The sequence below is a fragment of the Penicillium brevicompactum genome, assembly GCF_028827555.1.
Source record: "Penicillium brevicompactum strain IBT 35665 chromosome Unknown utg000002l_segment0_segment0, whole genome shotgun sequence".
In the NCBI taxonomy this organism is placed as follows: Eukaryota; Fungi; Ascomycota; class Eurotiomycetes; order Eurotiales; family Aspergillaceae; genus Penicillium; species Penicillium brevicompactum.
Window position 1 is genome coordinate 1908613 of NW_026623205.1, and position 17152 is coordinate 1925764.

At 50.5% G+C, this 17152-nt stretch overlaps 8 protein-coding genes across 8 annotated transcripts; 3 read left to right on the forward strand and 5 right to left on the reverse strand.

Moving 5' to 3' along the window:
* Positions 1–1198: 1198 nt before the first annotated feature.
* Positions 1199–1762, forward strand: N7506_003376 (uncharacterized protein; the record flags this gene model as incomplete). The annotated part of the gene is made up of 2 exons (XM_056952671.1): positions 1199–1328; positions 1380–1762. The coding sequence occupies 2 exons, from the start codon at positions 1199–1201 to the stop codon at positions 1760–1762; spliced, it is 513 nt and encodes a 170-aa protein (XP_056814363.1).
* Positions 1763–2034: 272 nt separating this feature from the next.
* Positions 2035–3942, reverse strand: N7506_003377 (uncharacterized protein; the record flags this gene model as incomplete). The annotated part of the gene is made up of 4 exons (XM_056952672.1): positions 2035–2342; positions 2401–2445; positions 2512–3799; positions 3847–3942. The coding sequence occupies 4 exons, from the start codon at positions 3940–3942 to the stop codon at positions 2035–2037; spliced, it is 1737 nt and encodes a 578-aa protein (XP_056814364.1).
* Positions 3943–4660: 718 nt separating this feature from the next.
* On the reverse strand, positions 4661–5444 carry N7506_003378 (SDR family NAD(P)-dependent oxidoreductase; the record flags this gene model as incomplete). Its single annotated transcript, XM_056952673.1, has 2 exons — positions 4661–5333; positions 5380–5444. The coding sequence occupies 2 exons, from the start codon at positions 5442–5444 to the stop codon at positions 4661–4663; spliced, it is 738 nt and encodes a 245-aa protein (XP_056814365.1).
* A 485-nt stretch (positions 5445–5929) lies between these two features.
* N7506_003379 (putative quinate pathway repressor protein QutR) lies at positions 5930–8693 on the reverse strand (the record flags this gene model as incomplete). Its single annotated transcript, XM_056952674.1, has 2 exons — positions 5930–6184; positions 6246–8693. 2 exons carry the CDS (start codon positions 8691–8693, stop codon positions 5930–5932), a joined length of 2703 nt encoding a protein of 900 aa, XP_056814366.1.
* Positions 8694–9371: 678 nt separating this feature from the next.
* N7506_003380 (putative C6 transcription factor QutA) lies at positions 9372–12193 on the forward strand (the record flags this gene model as incomplete). The annotated part of the gene is made up of 3 exons (XM_056952675.1): positions 9372–10200; positions 10254–11940; positions 11998–12193. The coding sequence occupies 3 exons, from the start codon at positions 9372–9374 to the stop codon at positions 12191–12193; spliced, it is 2712 nt and encodes a 903-aa protein (XP_056814367.1).
* Positions 12194–12521: 328 nt separating this feature from the next.
* On the reverse strand, positions 12522–12986 carry N7506_003381 (type II 3-dehydroquinate dehydratase; the record flags this gene model as incomplete). Its single annotated transcript, XM_056952676.1, has 1 exon — positions 12522–12986. One exon carries the CDS (start codon positions 12984–12986, stop codon positions 12522–12524), a length of 465 nt encoding a protein of 154 aa, XP_056814368.1.
* Positions 12987–13788: 802 nt separating this feature from the next.
* On the reverse strand, positions 13789–14505 carry N7506_003382 (hemolysin III family protein; the record flags this gene model as incomplete). Its single annotated transcript, XM_056952677.1, has 1 exon — positions 13789–14505. The coding sequence occupies one exon, from the start codon at positions 14503–14505 to the stop codon at positions 13789–13791; it is 717 nt and encodes a 238-aa protein (XP_056814369.1).
* A 689-nt stretch (positions 14506–15194) lies between these two features.
* N7506_003383 (Zn(II)2Cys6 transcription factor) lies at positions 15195–16774 on the forward strand (the record flags this gene model as incomplete). Its single annotated transcript, XM_056952678.1, has 2 exons — positions 15195–15231; positions 15279–16774. 2 exons carry the CDS (start codon positions 15195–15197, stop codon positions 16772–16774), a joined length of 1533 nt encoding a protein of 510 aa, XP_056814370.1.
* Between the last annotated feature and the right edge of the window lie 378 nt (positions 16775–17152).

Genomic DNA, 17152 nt, shown 5'->3' on the forward strand with positions numbered 1-17152 from the left:
GTTGAGGGGAAATGGACAGGAAAGGCGCCTTATATCTGTAACAAGTGAAGTTTACATATCCCCAATCCCTAATTGTCTGTTCAAGACTTAGCTAAGACGTCCATTTCTCGAACAATCATGATGGGTTGACAATTAGTTGGAACCTTGGATGGAGAGCCAGAAAGACAGTTTAAAAGACAGCTAGAAAACAGCTAAAAGGTCCCGAAGATGATGATAGTTCTCTTTCTTTATCAATCAAAATATGAGATTAAGCTAATACCTAAATACATAACTACGCCTGTTTATAAGCAACTGAGGCTTGCCGATATATTCATGGATGTACGCAGGTTAATAGCGGCTGTGGTCGATTTCAGTATTTCCGGTGCAACCTTGGGATTTATATTCAGTATTACGCCTGTGGTGTACACTCTTAGCTTTCCTCTTTAATTATCTTTTCGTACTTCCAAGTGTCCCGAGGTCAATTTTGAAATGTCTCTTTTCCTAAACTGCTATGTATACTTGAGGTTATTTCTCAGGTTCACCGCCCCGACGGATCATTCGCAATGAAATCGACTCTCATCAAAGTTATTTTTGTCACACAAAAGCAGAGGATCGTCATCGCCTGGGCATGCCACAAAGACGCCATCACACCAAGTCTCGGGGTGGCTGCAATCGATGCAAGAGACGGAGGATCAAATGCGACGAGAAAGGACCCCCTTGTGCCACCTGCAGGGCTCGCAACGCGGAATGTGAATACGCGAATGACATCTTTCGGTCCTCTCAATGGACGCAAAACAGCCAAGATAGCCCATTGGAAGATACGACAGCGGCCCCTGAAGCACCACATCGGGCCTCGCCGACTGGACAATTTCACGATAGTCGAAGCGTTGCTCCAGCTTCACTTATACGCACCCGAGAACTACAGTTGATGCATCACTGGACATTAAAAACATGCCAGAGCTTTTCCGCCATTTTGAGTGATATCTTCCAAACCTACGTGGTGGAACAAGCTCTCCGGTACCCTTTCCTGATGGACTCATTGCTAGCCCTTACGTCACTGCATATGGCATCTGAACTCCCAATCGATAATTTGGAAAGATCAGAACTCTTAAGTGATGCTCTTCATTATCAAAACAGGGCAATGCCTGTCTTTCGCTTGGAGTTAGGAAAAGTGACACCGGCAAATTGCAATGCACTTTTTGCCTGTTCAGTCATCTTGATGGCCTGTACCTTTGTGTTTCCATCTTTGCAAGCCAACAATGAGCTCGAGATCGGGAACGGGTTGCCGAAAGATCTCAAATCCCTTTTTCACCTCCTAAGAGGTATTCATTCGATCATTGATCAAGCACGTGTGTCTCTTGAAAATGGGCCGTTCAAAATAATCATTCAAACTTGTTCAGGTGCAGATGCAGCGTTCCTGTCCCCAGAAGAGCGCGTTCTTCCGCCAGAAGTAAGAAAACTCTGCGAGTCGAGCGCCTCATGGCCGACTATCTATCAGAATGCCATTGACACGCTTGAATACTGTGCTATGGCGAACGGAATGGTGATTCCGTGGATAGTGATGGCTGGTGAAGATTTTGTGGAGCAGGTTGAAAACAGAGAGCCTTTGGCATTGTTAATCTACGCTTGCTGGGCAGCGCTGATGGCACGGCAGGAGATGTGGTGGACTAGAATCACGGGCCAGAAGATTGTGCGAGCTCTAGGGCAGTCCGAACAGGATGAAGAATGGAATCGTGTTCTGCGATGGGCAAAAGAGATAGCTCATGCAGAGACTTGCAGCTAAGTCTACTGTAAAGCTCAGTCAGTCTGGAAAATTTATATTTTAATCCACCGCTAAGGTAACATTCTCAATCCTCATTCTAATAAAAACTTTATAAAACGGGGATAACCAGTGGTGTCAAGATCCCATCTAAGCGCTGCAAGTATGTATTGTACATTTCCCCAATCTCAGTGCCTGTCCAATGCCGAGAGTCTGACGAAGATAACAGCCAATTCAAAGCTGATACCTCATCTACGAACACGTCGATGCATCTGCCATATCTTTGGGCGAAACTCTCAAGACAAAGAGTTGCGTCGTGAATTTGCACGGGAGTTGACTCGTGAATTCACACGAGAGTTCGCGCGAGACCCTACAAAGCTGCCTGTGCGACTGCCCATGGTCTGGCGTATCCGCAAGCTCTGCTGCGATCTCGCGAGTTGGTTTGATCTTCCCATTGGAATCTCGGGGTGTTGCTCAAGGATACGGTTGTGGGTCTCCGCGCGGGCGTCGATCAATTGCTGTGCAAAGGGGGAGCGTTTCCTCAGCACAGGCCCATACCAATAAATTACGTAGACGGTGATGACCAAAACGACGGATATGGCGACTGTCGATTGATTATTAGAGCCCGGAAAGCGGCCAGTGCATGATTTGGGGGAGCTTACATAGAATGGTAGATGCGTATTCGAGATGATATTTGCCACCAATGTCTAAACAGAGGTTGCACCATGTCAGCAATTTTCAAAGCATTGGAAATGTTCACGTTGGGATCATACTTTCATAGAAGGGCGTAGCAGGTACTGTGAGAACTCCCGCCAAAAAGTCTCTAGACCAGCCATTTCCGCCAGCTGCAGAAGCGGAGTAAGGCCCATAAGCGCATATCATATAGTCAATGGTACCCATGAAGATGGTAAAGTTTGCGATTCCAATAATCGCTGAAAACACCATAGTGCCGATCCAATGACATTGGGGGAGACTGGTCCACGCGAAGCCGATCATGCCAATAGGGAGACACAATGCCGTGTAAAGAAGCCACCAGAGCCGAGACTCGTATTGCGCACGCTCATCATTGGGCTTCATCTGGCGTTCTTTCACATTTCGTCTGATCACAGGAATCGCGATGATCCATGCGATGACATACCCAACCATGATGGGAAGAAAGGAGAGACCGAGGGCGACGGGGCCAAAGTCCCACTGCGCGTAAACCAGACCGAAGGATTGGATGAAAATAAAGATCAATGCATCAGTGAAACCGCTGAGCAATGACAGAGTGAGGACAATAGGTTCTGTAAGGAACATGCGAAAAGGTCGGATCCAAGTGATCAATATCTCCTTCATCGAGAATCGATCCTTGAACGAGATCAACTCGTTGGGGCCATAAACGTCTTCTCCATTCTTTCTTCGCTCTTTCGCAATGCGATCAAGCATGATCGTTGTTCGAGTTTCGGGGACGAGCACAAGATGGGCGATTTGGACGAATACGCCAAAAATGAGCTGGATCCAAATATTCCAGCGCCAGGGTAGGTAGGCTTCAACAAAGCCCCCAACTACTGGCCCTAAAACGGAGCCTCCAACGGATGAGAAGACCACGCATGCAACGGCATATTGTTGATCTTCTGCCTCCCACAGATCGGCAATCATACCAAGTGTGACAGAGCCACCAGCGGTACATATTCCCCCTAGAGCCCTGCCAACCATAATTGTGGCGAAATTCGGGGCAATGCCAACAGGAATCTGCCAGATGTTGACTAGAAGAAGGCTCAGCTGTAGGATTGGCTTTCGGCCGAGTTCTTCACTCCATGGGGCCCAAAGCTCACAGCCAAAGGCATAAAGAACGAGGAAGATCATTGCACCACAACGTCCTACTTGCTTGCTGACATTGAACTCCTCTGAGATTCCCGTCAATGCATTGGAATAGAGACTTGTGTTGAAGTTCATGGAGGTCTGCACAAAGAAGATGACCAGAATGATAGTCCACTTCTTAGACTCGGAGAAGGAGTAGCCAAGCTCGGCATAGCAATCGGCCTCGGTAAGTTCGACTTTGATCTGTTCCGGAGATGAAGACTATGATATCAGCTCTTGTGTTCCAGATCCGAGTATTGGACGCATACCTTCTCTTGCCTGGGGTCACATCGATCGATGTGGGTGGATGAGAGATCAGATTCATCCCTTCTCATATCTGCTTTGGGGTTGGAAGTAACTGCCATTGTCTTGGTTGAGGCTACTGCTCTCAAATGAGAGTCACTGGTATGACGGAATATAGTGATTTGTTCAATTGAGAGCGAAATCTGGAGAATGACAGGGACCCCGCGGGGATATAACAGTGAACAATTACCCGGGGTATCCCCATATCAGCCATGTAAAGCCAGCTGAATCGCAAGGATATCGGCTAATACACATTTGCGAGAGCCATGACCATTGAGACAGCAGCCTGCCGAACTACACGGGACTAAGTGGGATCCCCAGGCGTGTAGCGGGGACTTTCCGGCATCCAACCCTTCTCTGAGAGGACAAGGGATGCCGAAAAAAGCGGCGCTGAACGGACCGATCCACATTGTCCAACGTGTTGACGATGGTCCGCTCTGAAGTCGAGAAAAACATGGGGCCCCGAGCTCTGGGGAGCGGGATGTCCTGCCCAAAGTGGACAAAAAGGGTAGTTGATGTCCGCGAAGGATCCACCAAGCAATTCCCGCGATGTTTTCTTCGTCGCTTAGTGCTGAATGTAGTCAGGCTTACCTTCTTGGACTACCTACACGGTCTTGAAACTTGTTTTGTGGTCAGAATTCCAAAACTGTTCAAGTTTTCAAGATCGACGGTACTGTACGGACTGGTGGTTCCCGGCATGACATGACATGACCTCGACAGACTCCATCGAGCTATATTGGGTGATTGGGCATTTTGGACGTACTTAATTTGCTGCTATTTTCACTTCGCTCCGCCATCAACATCAACCACAGCCCCGTTTATATAACTCGCAGCCTCACTCATCAAGAACAGAACCACACCAGCCACCTCCTCCACAGTTCCAAACCTCCCCAGACTCGACGTCTCCGCAGTCTTATCAATAGCCTCAGGGCCCTTCTTCACAGCAATGTTTGTCGGAGTATGAATCTGACCCGGAGCAACCACATTAACCCGCACGCCCTTCGGACCTAGCTCCAGCGCCATGGACTTTGAGAACCCAACCACGCCGAACTTCGACGCATTGTAAATCGCCCACCCAGCCATTGCACGAGATCCAGCAATGGACGATACATTGACAATCGAAGAGCCCCGTTTGAGATGAGGAATGACGGTTCGCGTCATAAGATAGGTGCCTTTGACATTCGTGTCGACGATCTTGCTCCAGTATTCATCCGTGGTGTCGGTCAGTGCATGTTCTGTGGGGTTGACACCCGCACAGTTGAAGACATGGTTGATCTGGCCGAAGTCACGGATGATAGATTCAACGGTCTCTGCAGTGCCCGTGGGAGATGTCACGTCGAGCTTGTATGCATGATGCCTGGGGCCCAGGTCCAAGGAGGTGAGCTGGTCAATGTTGATATCGCATAGTGCTACTCGAGCATTGCTTGATGATAGTTGTTTGAATGTGGCAAGTCTAAAGGTGATCAGTTTAGTAGGTGAAAGGATGCCCGGGGACTTACCCGATTCCACTCGCGGCACCTGTTATCAGGACGCACTGGTCGGAGAAGTCGTATGAGATGGACATTATAGGTATGACAGAGAGCGTGAGTAGTTTCTCACAGTGTGTTTAGGGAATAAGAGATCTAAGGAGGCTTTATCTCGCAAGATGATGGCAGTATAAGAGCGAGTTGCAAGGACCCCAAATGCTTCCAATCAAGATATAAAATATTACAGTACATGACCGTCTTTGGCGTAAACCAGTGCTGTTTTTCCGCAAGCTGTCGGCAGATAGTGTATTGAAAAATGGTAATTTATAGCTACCCCAAATCGACCCCAAATATCTCTTGGCATTTGGAGTAGCACTTCTCTCGAAATGATGAACTGGTCAACTTACTACGTGAACACAAACATGAGAATTGGGAGAATCATAGGTATCATCACATTGAGGCTTGCTGTCCATATGGCATACAGCGATTTGTTTTATATACATGGAATGAGAGCTATTAGCATCATCATCCCCTTAGCTCAGAAAGGGCTCATAGCTCTTTGAGCCAAGTAACCTGCAGAAGTTCAAGATGGCTGCCCATCCATCTGCTGCAGCCTATCTTGTATCGCATCATGATCATCATTTCCTTCGTCATCTCTGTACTCTTGAAGCACAATACTGCGCATTACACGTCGTGGAGCGCGACGGCCAGTAAACAGTTCAAATTGAGCAAATCCTTGCTCTGGGAGAACGTCGAGACCATCCAAGGCCACCCAACCGCGATGAGACAGGGCTCGAGTTTGTTTCATGAGAGGGGTATTGAGAGGTTTGTATGCCAACTAGAGAAAGGGATAGTTAGAATCAAGCGCCACGTGGGGGAAAAAAGTAATGCCAACGTACCTCGACTACAACACCACCTGTAGGGCTTTCCTGCCACTGACTGGGCACCTGGAAGTTCGGAGCTGGCTCACCGCCGATACTGTGAGCGGGGATACCCGAGACAACAATGGTGGGTTGTTTGAAGTCGGCAGGCCAGGGGTCGGATAAAGATTCCAAGATACGAACGGTGGGACGACCAGACCCGCTGGCCTCATTCGAGTGAAGATCTTGTCGGTTGTAGTGGCGGGCCAGCCTTTCCGCGTTGGCCACTGTGCGGTTGTAAACGAAAATGTGTTGGACGCCGAGGTGGATCATGGAGTAGATTGCAGCGCGGGCCATACCACCAGAGCCAATCACGAGACCGGTTGTTGATGAACGGACTGCGTTGGCCGGGGAAAGGCCACGGCGGATACAATTGCAGATTCCTATCCAGTCGGTGTTGTCACCGTGTAGACCCTTGATAGGGCCTGCACGACACTTTTCAAGGAAGACAGAGGATTCTTGTAGCTGAACATTGTCCAGATCTCGAACATTGCGAATGGGGATGAGAGTGTTGATTGCGCCGATAGCGCGAGCGTGGGTGGACATGGAGTGGAGGAGAGGGATGCATTCGGTTTTGTATGGGAGACTGACACTGGATCCACCAAAGTACTCATTCTCCACTAAGTCGTTCAGACCCCGTAGAGTAGGCGATTGGTGGATTGCATATTTGTGTGGCAAGCCGCAGATCTTGAAGGCTGTGTTGTGCATTGCGGGAGACATACTGTATGTAGTATTGGCGCCAAACACGAAGAACTGCATGGGGTCCAACGTGAAGGAGCTGTAAAGCGACTGCTGGACCTCACGCGCCGTGATCCATGATCTTAGGTGAGTGCGGCTTTCTGTCACCAGAGATGGATGTGTGACAGGGGAGAGGATGGGATTGAAACAACGAGACATACGGCCCAGTGGGCCCGTATTGTACGCTATTAAAGAAAGAGGGGTGACAGGCAGACTGTGGATTCGATGGCGGAATCTCTGCACCGCAGCGTTGTCTTCTGGCGTCTCGGCGGGTTGACAAAGTCGAACGATGTCACAACCTAACCTTTTGGCCTGTTCATAGACTTTCATGTACTCGTCTCCATCCCAGCCACCAGGAAGGGGTTGGAAGGCCTCAAAATGGCCAATGATTCTTGTTCGTCCACTTGATGATATGATCTGCGAGAGCAGGTGATCATCGCGAGTAAGATCCACTGTCAGAAATCCGGTCGACAGCCTCAGCCCGTGACGGACAAAGTTCAAATAAACCTCATCTGAACTGCGTACGGGGGTTTGGCTGGGAGATAGAGAGCCCGCTGTAGTGTAACTTTCCACGTGGTAGATCAATGGTACAATGATGTTGCGGCGGATCGTTGCAATCGCCTGGCTGATACTGTCTGCGAGACTCGAGTCAAGGCTTGGCTGGCCAGAGGGATCTGTCACATCAATAGCGAGTTCAAAGGCATCGGCAGAGAATTCCAGCTCCTCAATGTCCACACTGTTTGCGCACACTTTCGAAAAAGGCACTGTAACCGCTGATGTATACGTTCGAGATTCGACTGGCAGCAATGATAGCGGAAATGATGCATGCTGACTATTGAGCTCAGCAATATCACCCGTGATGAAGGCAATGAAGCGAAGGAAATCTCGCTGAACTCGCTTGAGTGTGAGAAAGGGAATCGGGGTGTGTGATCTGGGCTCCGTTCTATGTGCCGGCGACTCGTCATTCTCGGCGGATACATCACTCCTGGCCTCCGATAGATTGAAGAATTCCAGATTGGAACAGCTCCGGTATATCGGACCAGACAAATCCAAAAAGTGCCGAACTTTCTGCGTGTCCCACGCTTTTAAGTATAGTTGAATACTCTCTGGATCCCGAATCACATGGATGACAGGATGAGTTTGCGCATATTCCCTGAGCAGTCTTTGGCCGTTTCTCTCCATTGAACCGGCCCCACACGCAATCACGCACCCTTCTTGATTGTCCTCGAGCATTGATTCAAAGACCCGCGCTTCCTGCTGACGATAAACCAGACCATCATTCTCCTTTTTGAAAACTGCGCGGGGACATCCGACACTCTGGTGAAAGTAGCGGTCGGCGTCAATCAAGCGACGTCCGGAGGTCGCCGCCAGAATCACCGCTAAACTTGATTTGCCAGTACCTCGAATTCCAATCAAGACAATGGAAGCCTTCGGACTGAAGGTCCGCGGTGTCTGGAGATGTCCATTTTCAAACAGCACGGGAGATCCGCGATTAGAGTGCAAGTCCCTTAGCGAGGGCGGCCGTGAGGAGGAATCTCCAGAGGGTTCTCGGTACTCGCTCAATCGGCGTGAAGAGGGTCGTGAGATATATGGGGCGGTGGGGGAGGGTATGGCACTGTGCTTCCGAGGCCCATCGTCGAGGGTCTCGGGCTGGAGCTTTCTCTTCCCAGGGCGTACTAGCATGGACATAGCGCAAGTTCTTTCAGTAGGAACAAAGGGGTCGAAGGGAGTCGAGGACCCATTACCACCCAAAGTGATATGAAGAACAAAAGGCCCGCAAGGGAGGGATATGGAGAAAGTGTGGAGGAAGCACCGATGTGGTAAGCGGTTCCAAGAGTTTGCGGGGGGAAAGAAATTACTACCGACTGTTACGTAAGGCGGACGAGCACTCACCCGGGACTTCTCGGCTGTCCCCTTCCCCGCGGGGTCGGCAATGTCAGTTTTTTGCCTGCATTGCGATTTGCATCACTCGCGACTTTGAATTTATTCCCTGTGGTTGAAGGAGAGATTGTGACGCCTGTACGACTTGAAATCTCCAAGCAATTCGAGCCAGTGTGCAGCAAAATACTCACAACAGGCAAAATCCGAGATTACCTATTGCGAGGCACTGACTGGCTCACCGCTAGCCGGGTATCCATCTTCCCCGGAAGAATCTCGCCTGTGCACCTGAGCACCTTGCGTCGCGCTGCACTTACCCTCCCACGCCGGAAGTTCGATCCCTCCATACGCTCAACGTCCCTAATCGATACTAGCGGGTCGTTTATGGCGTAGTCGCCGGCTCGTCCGTGCAGCCGCCAGTCGGCAAAAGGTTCATTTCTCGCTTCGAAACATGCGCCGGGCTCTCACAGGTGGATTGTGAAAAGCACCATGGGCGCGGAACAGCGCCAAGCCACTGGCTCAAGCGCCAAATTCAAAAAACGAGCGACAGATCCAGACGAGGATGGGAAGACCGCCGGGGAACCCAAACGCCAACGAGTCTCACGAGCCTGTGATAGCTGCCGGTCGAAGAAGGACAAATGCGACGGGAAACAACCAGTATGCTCGACCTGTGCATCACTTTCTCGACCATGTACCTACAAAGCCAACCCGAAAAAGCGTGGGCTGCCCACGGGCTATATTCGGTCTCTGGAGTTACTCTGGGGACTGGTGTTCCAGCGGATCCAAGGCAGTGAGGATGTGATGCGAGCTTTGATGCGATCCATAAACCTCCCCAGCCATCTGGCCGCAATGGGAAAGGAGGCAGAAGGGTCCGATGCCTTGATGGCTTCTTTTAAGAACAGCATAGTGCTTCGAGACATCGAGCGCATCCTGGTGATGCTGGAACAACCAGAAGAGGAGAGAGATCGAAGCTTGCAAGCATACGGGGAGGGAGAAACACCCCTTGATGTCGACACTATTCTTTCCTCGGCTGAAGCACAAGAATGGCAATTTCCGGATGGAATCGAGGCTCGCGAGACACCAATGTCTGGAATATCGCCCACTCGGACGGCTGTCGGCATTTCCCCCTTCAAGAATCCGCCACGATCAACTAGAGAGTGCGGTGTTCAGACAACGGAGTCTGAAGAATCGCCCTCGACCACTTTTGCCCCACAATCACATTTCGATGACCCTCGATCATCATCAATGAAAACCCCCTTCAACTCCCCTATAATGCATGGCCACTCTTTGACGTCTACTTCTCGTACACGCAATGCTGGTTTCCTATATTGGAAAAGCATGACATACTACGCACCGCCTTCCAATATACAGAGGGCGATGTGTACATTCCACGCTTTGCGCCCGGCTCTGGTGAGCACGCTGCCCTGTGGGCTGTGTTAACTCTTGCATCGCTCCAGGACGCTTCAATCGCCGCCACTCGGCAGACGGACGAGCAGCCCAAGGACCAACTCACGCCATCGCAAATGTATGACATCGCACGCCAACTGATTCCCTCCGAAAGCGGCCCCCATGAGATTGGACACGTGCAAGCACTTCTGATCTTGGGTCTGGTCAAATTCGGACAACAAGAATGGACTGCATCCTGGATGTTGGTCGGTCAAGCCGCACGAATTTCCAACGCATTGGGTCTTGATCAACCTTCATATCCGTCATCATCGAGGACCAATGATCAAGAAAAACAGCTTGCAAGAGCAAAACATGTCTTCCTGGGTTGCTTTGTTCTTGAAACCCTTGTCGCTGAGCAAACTTCACAATGTCCGTCGCTACGACGGGCAGACTTATCAAGAGTCGGGTCCATCAACGAGGATGGACTGGAAGAGTGGCATCCTTGGGAAGATCAAACTGGTTTGCGGCCTGCACAGTCCTCACGCTCCTCTATGCAGCGTGGGCCACTTCACGCTTTAAGCACTTTCAACCGTCTAGTTAGCCTGGTGTCTATCCTTAACGAGCTTTGCTGTTGCAAACATGATCCAACTATATCGCGGTCACAGCTGGAACAGCTGGAGCTACAGTTACAGCGCTGGGTAGCAGCGCTACCGAAAAGCTATCGGGTTGATCTGCACAGTAGACCTGTGCGACTCGCTTCACCACACATCTTCGGTTTGGAGATGACATACGAGAGCGTTGCCATCGCTCTCAGTTCTCAAATAGCAATCCGTGAATGCGACCAGAACATACTCGATCCGCCTCACAAATACCGCGCGACAGAAAGCTCAAAACGACTCCTGCAGCTGCTGCAGGTCTACATGGAAACATACAGCTTCGCTGCCACGCCACCAACCTTTGGCATGATGCTCCGATTTGGTCTCCCGCGATCCTCCTCGCGGGAACTTCCGTCGGACCTAGATATTGGGCTGCGAAACAAAATTCACACCTTCTCATCCCATCTTTCTGCGCTGTGGGCCATGGCAGACCGACATGCCCCTGGACACAGTATGTCTCAAAGACCTCAGCCCATGCCCATGGGTGCTTCTCCAATGTCACAAATGGATGGTTCCACCGGTGGTGAAATGTCACTTCCACTAGGGATCTCAATTCCTGCCTCACAACACCTCACCCCGTCGGATGGAAATCCACCTCCGAGCAGTTCACATACCACAGCCCCTCCCACAGACCAATTTCTCTCTACCCCATGGCTTCGGGCCACACAGCACATCGAGGATGTGTCACTTCTACCCACCCCTTCATCTATAAACTCCACTGGAGGTCCGTCGGAGATGCCCCCGCATCAGGGGCACATGGGCGGTCCTGTCGGTAGTGGTCTTGCCCATCCGACGTCCGCTCCTGGCAAACCTCACAATGGGACAAGCATGCTCACGCAGCTTTCACCCACGTACCACCACAACGCACCATATCACCCAAGCGCGTATCAAGACCCGTCACTTGCCACCGGTTCTTTCGTGGATGTTGATGGATATGGCGCGACCCGGCGACAGCGAATTGCTCCAGACCTAGATGCTTTATTCGACGAATTGGCATCTTTGGACGGCGCTGAGAAGTAAGCACCTCCGCTCTTGCTCCGTCGTGAGACTTTGCTAACCACGAACCTTCATAGGGCCGATAACCAGCCGGAATTCATGCAGAATCTCGGCTTCGTCTCCGATGCTGGCATCCCCGAACTTTACTCATTTTCGGGTCAGGTCGAGCCTTTCCTGCTAGCTCAGACTCAGCAGCTGACCAATGATGGTACTACTCCTGGTGTACGACACGATTCACAGTCTTTAGGCATGTCGGGGACTCCTAAACGATGATGAACTATTGAATAGTTGCCTCCGAGCAAGATTATCTGAGAACATTCGGTGACCGCTGGTCGGTCCTTTTTCACAGACAGGCTCTACCTACCTTGAGCTTGAGCCTGAGCCTGTTTCTTGATTGCCTTTGGGGGAGTTTCATTGCATATGGGAGTCTACTGGCGCACGTCAAATTGACAAAAGGAGACCGACACAACAGGTCTCAAGAGCTTACTATACGACACGCACACTGTATCTTAACTGCTCAAAGACAATGCATTCATACATAATTGAAACATGAATTCATCACCTTCCCTAAAAACTATATACATGAAGGATATCCCACCACCTAAAGCGCAGCCTTGGCCTTTTCTTTCTCCTCAAAGTTCTCACAGACATGTTCCACAGCAACCTTGTATCCATAGACACCCAGGCCGACAATGATTCCCGCAGCCTTATCACTAAAGTACGAATGATGTCTCCAGGGCTCCCGAGCATGGACATTGCTCACATGCAGCTCGATAAAAGGAATCGCCACGCCGAGCAGCGCATCCCGGATCGCAACGGATGTGTGGGTGTATGCGCCCGGGTTGATAATGATACCGTCGACCTTGCCGCGCGCAGCTTGGATGCGATCCACGATGGCACCTTCATGGTTGGACTGGAAGGATTCTAGTGTTGCGCCATGGCTGGCGGCGACGTCGCGGCTGTTGTTCTCCACGTCTGATAGTGTAGTGTGGCCATAGATGTGGGGCTCGCGGGTGCCCAGGAGGTTGAGGTTGGGGCCGTTGATGAGGAGGATTGATTTGCCCATTTTGTGTAGAATTGAATTGAATTGGTTTTGTGTGTGTGTATGTTGAGGTGGGAGTGGCCGATGCACCTTTTTTACTTCATGGCAGGTCGGTTATATTCTTTGCGGCCTCCGCACTCCGGCCCCGCGGCCCCGCGGCTGAGCGCTTTGCCGTTTTGTGGAGTGCGCCGGTGCCACACTTGACTAATTTGATCTTTTCTATTGGGCTACTTTTGGCGCAAGTCTGCATATTTCTGGATTATGGACCTAAGATTTCATTAGATGCTACTGTAGAATGCACCCCTGTTACAACAGAAAAAGATTTGATGTCTAGGGTCGATGCCAATGGCCTACAAGGATCATCTAGTTCTAGTTGAGTCAGTAGTTGAGCGGTTAAACCCACGGCCGCAAGTTACCGGGCTCCGGGGTAGGTAGCGCGGGGGTGTGGTGTGTGCTCTGGAAAGATGCCGCCCAAGACCCTGTAATTTGAGATTTGTGGGGGCTCACTAAGACTTGGAATAATTAATACTGCTTACTTGATACGCGAGCTATGATCGATATTATGAGTTACATCAACTAACTAGCCGCCGACATTCAAGCATCAAGTCAATATTCAGGCACGAAGGCTGTCTGCAGTAATGATACCAACCCGGGAACTGCGAAAGCTGGATAGTCTGACTAGAACCTTGGAAGGTAGTCTATGTACGAGACAATGGCCAAATTGATCTTGGAATCTGATTTATGGAGTCATGTGGTATTGTAGTCCTTTCACTTCTCTTTTTGCTGGCATGATGAATAGCCCCATAAGATGGTGTTTTGAGGTGTTTCAGCAGGCTTCATGCATCCGACGGTGGTTTTGTGCAGTCACCAAAGCAACTACATGAAAAGCGCTGCCCAGCACAGCAAACATATGCCAAAGCTGATGTGAATGGCCCCAGATATCAAAGCTCCCAGGACTCAGTCTCTCGGGGAAGCGACCGACGAAAATGACCACTCCGGTCAAGAGGGAGAGTGCTTCGGCCAAGTACCACCCAGCTCCAACCTCCTTACTCGCACGAGCCCATCCCAGCTCGATCACACTTTGAAGGATAGGCAGCATAGCAGAAATAGCGAGCAAGGAGAAGACGCTTCCACGCAGAGTTCTCATCTTGTTACCTCCACCGCCGGTGTCAAACAAAGTGAATGCAGCGCCAATTGCCGAGAAGAGGTTTAGCCCCCAGTACACTCTCTGGGCAATAGGCCTGCAATAGAATGCGTAACAGGTCATCGAGGTACCAGCCCCAAAAGCGAGAAAGCAGATTCCAAGGATGTCCATTCTTCCCCAGAGATGGTGGATATTGTAAGAGTGGCTTCTTAGGGTATGGAACCCAGCACTAAGGCCAAAGCAGATGGTCGCCGAGATCAGAAAGGAACCGAAAGCAAATACATCGCCGCGGGTAATTTTGGGATCTTGAGACCGTGATACCGAGTGGCTCAACATGAAACCGACGGCAACAAAGGCTGTTGAGCCGAGAAGATGAGTCCAGATGTTCATTGTTTCCATGTGTAAACAACGCCACAGGCGCAAAGATCGTTTGTACGAATATGTGGGCATCGGGTGGCCTTCCAAAATATAGTCGTTATCACGTAGCCATCCTGGAATTAGTTCTTTACTTCCAATGGTTGGCCAGTATGGCTGATACTCTAGCTTGGGCGTGGCTGTCGAGCTCCGAGTCAATAACTGGGAGTCTTCGAGCGGGGCTGTGGTCGAACGTCGGATCATTCTCAGAGCTTTAGCATCCGAGCATTGTACGGAGTACGGAGTAGAGATGATGGTGTCCAGGAAAGCCCAACAAAAATCCCGAATTGTGTTGCGAGGTGAGACAATCTTGGCAGGGGTTCGCTTCCTTAATCTCCAAGCGCCGCGGTCAGCGCCGCGGTCAGCGCCACGCGTGAATGAGAAGCCTATCTTGCGAGCCGCTCCCAGCCATTCAAAGAAATAAGTATAAACCCTTGAGGTCAACGAGAAAGAAGAAAGACCAGAATTATGCGGGCAACTTTATGCAACAAGGTTCCCGGCTCCGTTCCGATCCATGGAACGACTTCGTCCGTGCGGACCAATCAAACCCCTCCGTTAAGTTAAACTCAACTTCCAAGATTCACATCAAAATCTTCAATTTTGCAACTTCACCGCACCCCCTCCACGATCCATTTGGCTCTTGTATATTGAATTTCTTCGAATGGAATAGCCAAATGTCCACGCGTTCTCCGGAACAGACAGCCGCCAAAGGTGTGTTCGATCCCCGGCCCGCCGAGCAAAGCTGCTAACTATGATAGATTGTCCCACGTGCCAGAGGCGACGTATCAAGTGTGATCGGGGTCTTCCAACGTGCCGCAAATGCGGCAAGCGAAATCTTGAATGCCCGGGGTACGGGCTTAGGCTCAAATGGGTGCAAGGGGTGGCCAGCCGCGGTAATCTGCGGGGTAGAGCCATTCCATCTCAAAATGCACCCACAAACTCAAGCTCGTCACCGGAAGATGTGACCGAAATACACAATCTCCCCGGAGATTCAAGTCTTGCTAATTGGAAAAGCCGCCCGGCGCCTTTGCACTTTCCGTCGGGAATTTTTCCGTCACCTACTTCAGAGCTTGGCGTGTCGCAGGCCCGACCACTACATGTCTCGCGATTGCTATCTTGGTTTAACGAGCGAGTCGCTCATCGACTGGCATGGGTTCCGCAACAGAATGCATGGCGACACATGATTTTGCCTATGGCCGAAAGCTCCGAAACAGTCATGTCTTCGATTCTGGCAATCGCCGCCCATGATCTGGCCACTGAGTATGCTCCGACCGACGTCGGTCATGGTACATTCCAACAGATGTCGAAGAACTACCAAAATAAATCACTTGCCCTATTGGCGCAAGAGCTCAATGGCCTCTCGATTTCCTCCAATACAGCGTTGGAAACGAGCACAACATCGGCCTACACCCTTGCTGCTGTCATCATTCTCTGTAACAACGAATTTATGAAACCCGAAAGTGCCGGGTGGCGAGTTCACTTGTCAGCCGCGAGAGAGATCATTTTAGCGGCCAAAGGGCGGCCGTACCGGGCTCACCAGCTAGCCTCTATCGAAGAGTTCCTGATGTTGGAATTCTATGAGGCCTCGGTATGGGCTGACCTAACCACTTTCCAAAACTACAACGACACACCCAGGGTTCCACCTACCGGTGCCGAAAACGCGGTTTTCACCGATTACATTCGCATCATTGATCAAATCACCAGACTGGAGCGTCGCAAATCCCAACCCGGGCCAGTCGAGCAGCCTCCGTCGCAGTGCGGTCCGATCCAAGACATCCACTCGCAAATCGATGCTGCCAGGGATAACATGATGCAGCTAAGTGCAGCCCTCCATTTCCCATCAGAGGATGATCAGAGAGGCTTCGAGTTGGTGATCTGGATGTACTACCACGCAACCATCATCTACAGCTACCAAGCACTAGGTGATGAATCTTCCACTTATGATGTCAGCACGTCTCGCGATGAAATTCTGCGCTGGGTGCCGTTCCTTTCTGAGACTCAAGACGGCATGTTTGCGCAAGATCTTGTCTGGCCGCTTTTCACCTCCGGATCCGAATTGCGGGGTGATCCAGCCAATCAACAAGTTATTCGAGAATGCTTCAATAATGTGATGCGCATCAGTCGGATTCTGGATCGAGCGCGCGTGTTGGCCTTTTTGGAGAGGTGGTGGAATGAGCCCGGTACATCCACGTCGTGGATTGATATGGCTCGGAGACAGTCGCAGGATCCAAAGCTTGATATCCTCGTGGTTTGATTTGTATATCATCATCGGGTAAATGTACATACACTTGGGGGTATTGCATATAGAGTAGAGCCGGCCAAAAAGATAGCCATCTCAGAAGATGTATCATATTGCACCCTTGGAACCCATCTCTTCCCTTATTTCTATCCCAAGTAATCAATCTACATCAACGCTTTCTGTACTATGGGGCTGCTCATCTGGCCAGAAATCAAGGCCAGCGAACATCTACTACGACAATGATCCTTGATTAAAGGTGTCCCACAATCTTAGAGTTTGGATCCAGCTATTGGAGCAATATCCATGGATGGTAGTATTGACAGCTGACTTATTATGTGAATAACTGGAAAAATCCCAAAATCAGAGAGATGGGGTTCTGTGTCAACCACCCCG